This window comes from Primulina tabacum, chromosome 11 (genome assembly GCF_025594145.1).
Source record: "Primulina tabacum isolate GXHZ01 chromosome 11, ASM2559414v2, whole genome shotgun sequence".
Lineage (NCBI taxonomy): Eukaryota > Viridiplantae > Streptophyta > Magnoliopsida > Lamiales > Gesneriaceae > Primulina > Primulina tabacum.
In genome coordinates, this window is record NC_134560.1 from 19,848,456 (window position 1) to 19,854,519 (window position 6,064).

General features: G+C 39.3%; 1 protein-coding gene across 1 annotated transcript; it reads right to left on the minus strand.

Annotated features, from left to right (window-relative positions):
- Window positions 1-961: 961 nt before the first annotated feature.
- LOC142519686 (uncharacterized) lies at window positions 962-2,232 on the minus strand. Its single transcript, XM_075622717.1, has 2 exons — window positions 2,136-2,232; window positions 962-1,323 (listed from the first exon to the last, which is right to left on the minus strand). Exons 1-2 carry the CDS (start codon window positions 2,230-2,232, stop codon window positions 962-964), a joined length of 459 nt encoding a protein of 152 aa, XP_075478832.1.
- Between the last annotated feature and the right edge of the window lie 3,832 nt (window positions 2,233-6,064).

Consider the following 6,064-nt stretch of genomic DNA (forward strand, 5'->3'; position numbering starts at 1 on the left):
CATTCTTTTCGTCAAGGCGGTCAAGGGTATCACAATAGAAGAGAATCCTTGAATGAACTCCAGTAGTAGCTAGCTATATCCAAGAAACTACAGATCTTGGTTATGCTCTTAGGTACTGGCCATTATCCAACTGCCTCGATCATGCTTGGATCGACCTCGACTCCATATCTAGAAATAATGTGGCATAAGAACGCCACTCTCTCGAGCCAAAACTCGCACTTGCTGAACTTAGCGAATCACTTTCGATCTTGCAATATTTGTAGTGTCGTTCTCAAGTGTTGACTATGCTCTTCTTTGCTCCTCGAGTAAATCATAAAATCATCTATGAAAACTATGATAAACTGATATAGATACGGCTGAAAAACGCGATTCATGAGATCCATGAAGATCGCTGGTGCATTTATCAACCTGAATGGCATCGTCATAAACTCGTAGTATCCATATCTCGTCCTAAAATCCTTCTTATGAATATAAGACTCCTTCACCTTCAGTTGATGGTATCCCGAACGAAGATCTATCTTCGAGAAAATTGATGCTCCTTGCAACTGATCAAACAAGTCTTCGATTCTAGGCAAAGGATACTTATTCTTGATGCTGACTCTATTCAGCTCTTTATAATCAATGTAGAGTCGCATACTACCATCCTTCTTCTTCACGAATAACGTCGGTGTGTCCCATATAGAACAACTCGGGCAAATAAAATCCCTGTCCAACAACTCTTGAATTTGATCATTCAGCTCTTTCATTTCGGCGGGTGCTAGACGATAGGGTGCCTTAGAAATTGACACAGTGCCCGACATCAACTCAATAGAAAAGTCCACCTCTCAATTCGGTGGAATGACAAAAATGTCCTCAGGAAAGACAATAGGAAAGTCTCTAACAACCTCAACATCCTCTAGCTTCTGTCTGACAGGAACAAGTGTTGAAGTAACACATGCTAGAAAAGCTTGGCAGCCTCGCCTCATAAGTTTTCTCGCACAGATACAGGAGATAATGTACGGAATTTTCTTGTTCCTTGCTGCCTCAAAGACAAAAGATTTCCCACTGGGTGGTCGAATACTGACATCTGTCGAAAATCTATGGAAGATTCATTCGAAGATAGCCAATCCATGCCAAGAATGATGTCGAATTCAGGCATCAGGAGTACGACAAGATATGCCCGAACCACATCGTTTTTTAAACGAAGCTCCAAATTGTTCACAATACTCGTAGTAACCATTTGATCACCAGAAGGAATGAAAACTTTAAAGCCCAATCCCAAATCTTTAGGTATAATCTTTAGTCGCGTGATGAACGTTTTGGATATGAATGAGTGTGTAGCTCCTGAATCCAGCAATGCATAGGTAGCTACACCTAAAATGAATATCTTTCCTGCGACAATATACTATTAAATCCAATTGCATTGAAACTTAAAGAATTTCTATCATTAATTACCCAAAATTTCTTGAAAATTATCACTTTTAACACCAAATAACTTTCGAAAATTGCATTACAACCCTTAAAGTTTCGAAACTCTTTCTTTTAGCCCTAAAAATTTCGAAAATTGCATTTATATCCCAATAAATTTTCGAATTCAATCGATTTAGTCCCCAAACTCTCGAAATTCATTGTTTTGATCCCTAAAATTCTAGAAATTGCGGAAATAGCCCTTATTTATCTAGAATTTTAAAAACAACCCCTAAACTTCTTAAAATTTTCAATTTAGTCCCTAAATATTTTAAATTCCACATTTCACCTTAGAATTTTCGGTTTTCTCAATTTCAGTCCCTGGAACCCTTAAAAATTACGGTTTAGCCCTTGAAATCTCGTCCAAGTGCAATTAAGCCCTAAATCTCTAGGTTTTTGCACTTTGGTCCTTAAAATTTTCGGAAAATACCATATATTCTCTAAAATTCTCGATTTCTCCATTTTAAGCTCTAAAATTCTTATTTTTGTTTTATTCATTTATTTGCATTATTAATGCTTATGTTTTATGCTCAATTTCTATAATTCTCAATGTCGTCCCTTAAATACAACTAAGGTAGAGCATGCAACCTATTTTCCTCTAAGTTCATCATTATCTCAATCAATTCTAATAACCAATTTAACATTTCATGCAACAAAATCAATATAAAAATGTTAAACAACTAGGTTACCAATTATCCAAGTCGTGTCCGGCTCTTCCTCAGCCTCCTCAGCATGTATAACATAAGTTCTGTCAACAGTTGATCCTTTCTTCTTTGGGTAGTCCATGGATTTATGTCCTTCCTCCTTTTGTCACGCCCCGAGCCCGGGCCCGCGGCTACGTTACTGCACAATGGGCTCCTATAGCAACTACTTCGTATTCGTCCTCGCTTTACGAAAATGATTAATCCAAGTTGCTATAGAAGTCCATTGTAAGCCATTATAAACTCATTTTAAATCTTTCATTTTTCAGATGTGGGACAAGGGTATCACAATCACCCCTCCTTCAGAACTGCGACGTCCTCGTCGCGGCCTGACCCATTGATCCACCAGTACCGAGAATCTAGAGGTGGCTCCTACAGGTTCAAGAGATGGCTCCCGTCATGTAGCAATCTTGCCCCGCAGGTTCAAGAGGTGGCTCCCATGCACGTAGCACTTTGCCCCGCATAGCACTTATTTCTTGGTGTTCCATGCCGGTGACCGGATTTGATACCATTTTGTTACGCCCCGAGCCCGGGCCCGCGGCTGCATGACTGCACAATGGGCCCCTATAGCAACTACTTCGTATTCGTCCTCGCTTTACGAAAATGATTAATTTAAATTGCTATAGAAGTTCATTGTAAGCCATTATAAACTCATTTTAAATCTTTCATTTTTCAGATGTGGGACAAGGGTATCACATTGAGTATGAAGCACTTGTATGTTCCCCACATGTACTTTGGTGATTGCATTCTTTGCAAAGTGGCCTCTCTTCATTTTTTGGTGCTTCAGACTGTGGTGGCTTCTATTGGCCCGGCTTCTTCCACTATCCTTGGGGCTTTTGCTGGCCTTGAGCTTTGGGAGGTCCCGTAAATTGCTTCTTGACTGGCTGAGAGTTCTGTGGGTGCTGCTGTCTTTTGTGATGCATCTCAAAGTCAATATCTTTCAGGTCTTGCTCAGCTTGTAAATCACAAGCAGTGGCAGCTGCATAATCCGCCGGTCGCATAAACAGCACATCACAGCGTATAGTAGGTCGAAGACTGTAACGCCCGAAAACCCGAACACACTAACCACATGCATGCATGAAAATTATTTGAAATTTATTTAAATGATCGGTCTAGAAGCATGTTTAAATATTTGCATTGTTTAATGATTATTTAATCGAATGTTATGAATGTGAACTTTATGTAGTCGATTACGCGATGCACGGCAAAATACGAGACAACCGGGGACAATTTTATTAAAATTTCTATTTTTAGAAGTTTAGGTATTAGAAACTCTAGATTTAGTAAGTCCAAAATAGGAAAGCGACAATCTATTTATAGTAAGGGACAAACTTAATCGGTAACGAACTTTTGGAAGGGAATAAAGAGTTTCGGACGTACGATACTAGAAACGAGTAGCACCAAATATTTTTAAAAATTGCTGGGAATTTTTAGTTTAATTTTTCTTCATGTGTGTCTCTAGACACTTAAGAAGAGAATTGAAGGGACATAAGATGAACCAAAGAGCCGCATGAGTCTTTTCAAGCCGTGCACACAAACATGCGCAGGCCGTGAGGTCTTGGGGAGGGGGCTTGGGTTCAAATGGCCATGGGGGCTGCATAGGAACCTCGCCATGGTCTGAAGGTTTGTTTTAGAGTCTTAGGAAGGTCTAGGAGAGGTTCAGACAGTGCCCGGACCTGTGGGCAAAGCGCTGCGACCGAATTTCCAGAAACTACCCTCGTTTGCTAGTTTGGGGTGTGTGCGGTTATGTGGGCTAGGGGATGGTGGAAAGGGCTGGACCAGCAGCTGGGGACATGCCTTAGGGACCTGGTGAGGGGCTGGTATGGGCCAAGGGGAGAGCCAAGGGCTGGGACAGCAGCTGGTGCGCGAGGAAGCTAAGGTGAGCGTGAGGATGCAATTTGTGTGCTACTGGTGCGTGAGCTTCAGGGCTTAGGGCGTCAGTCTGTATCCAAAAGGGCCTCCTCATGGTCTTTTTTAGGGTCTAATAAAGGGGTCTAGGGCCTGGTTAGGGTTCGTTTTGCTCCGTGGTCCGTTCGAGGTCGTAAATTGCCCGAACGTGCCAAAAAAAGGGGCGAATTGAGCCTAGATTAAATTTTAAATCCAGGTTTCAGTTTTGGCTTGGTCTTGGGGACTTCCAACAGCCTAAATTGTGTCTTAGGACGTTAATAAAGGTCTGGTCTCGGCTTGGTTTGAGACAGAGGGGTAGTTTGGTCATTTGTTTAACCGAAAACGCGAAAACAGTGGGAAACGAGTCATCGGGTAAGGGAATTGAGTCGTTTTTGAAACATAGGTCCTAAGATTGAATTTTCAGCAAGCTACTGGATATTATTGGGTGTTTTTAAAGTTTTGAAATTGAGTCGTCTCCTTGAGTCAAAGTTTAAGGTCGTCCGGGTATGTATAGCGTTGAAACATGTGCGGTTGGTTCGAGGAAAGTCGAGGGCGGTTTGCAACTTCCTAAAGCAATTCCACATCATGTTAAATGTTATTTTTTGAATTTTAAAAGTATATGCATGATTTATACTACTTTTATTAGTTTTAACGTATTTGCATATATTTGCTATTTTTAGCAATCTCGACGTGTACGAATGAAATAAACCATTTTTGGGAATTTTAAAGAATATGAAAAGTTATGAATGTTTTATGAAATGATACAGTAAAGGAAAATACTTTTGAGAAATGTGAATTGATCGTGACGTAAAAGTAGTAAGGGATCTGTTGAAAACGGGAACGGCGAACTTACAATGACAAAGGGAGTGAACTGTGAGAAACGGGGGTGTGAATCTCAATGATAATGGATCCGTTGAAAAAGTGAACGGTGAAGTTATTTTATGATTGTCGGTGGGATCGTCGAAGAAGTTGACGTTCGACCCGGCGGCCTAGTACTATGGTTTATAGATTGATCAATTGAATGGATGTTGTCACTTTCGAGGATCGTTTCACCTAAAATTGATAATTTTAAATAAAAATTTTTCATATTTAAGCATGGTTTAAAAAGTTGCATGTTTTGAAGGTTTCATGATGGCATGAAAAAATTTATTTTCAGTAAAAGTAATTTTTATGAATGGGAGTGTATATTTATGTACTTGCTATATTAGGTTTGAGCATGATGAGTCATTAAACTCACTAGATTTGAATAGTTGCAAGTGATGATTATGTTGAGTCGTGAGGTGCGGACTATCGAGTAATCCGAGAGGTGCAGTGCATACCCGAGGACCTAGAAATTCCGCATATGTTAAAGACTTTTGATGATTTTATGGATTATTGCTTTTATTTATAGACTGTTAAGATGCTAGAAATTATTGAGTTGAATTTTAGACTTTTATTGCTTTATTTACTTACTCCGCATGAATGGTTTTGGATATTATGGAATTCATTTATTGATTATTTATGCTAGTTTATTGATGATAAATTAATAATGCATGGTTTAGGAAAAAAACTAGTGCAAATAATATGAATTTAGAAATAGGGTCGTTTCAGTTGGTATCAGAGCGGTGGTTCTTGAAAAGGGTTATGCCTGCTGCTGCTTCCGAGGAGCTCGAGAAGTCACGCCTCAATGTTTCTGAATTTTGTAACTCTAAATTTTATTACCTTAGTATTTATTTAATTGTCAGATGTACTTGCTTATATGACTGTCAAAGATAAATGTTAGATGCTTTTATTTGAAAACTGCATGTTGGTTATGTGTTGGTTTGGACGACTTGTACAGACATGCCTCCTAGACCAGTTATTCGCGGCTATGGTGAAGATAGGCGGGAGGAGGAGATTCCACAGCCTTCTTGTAAGGTCTAAAATTAAGACGACGTAATCCAACGGCATGCAAATCTAGGAATTTTGAAAAATGGTTAATTAAATTATTTTAATTGCTTAATTGATTATGTGATATGCATGATTATATGTTAAATAGGATTTTATTGTCA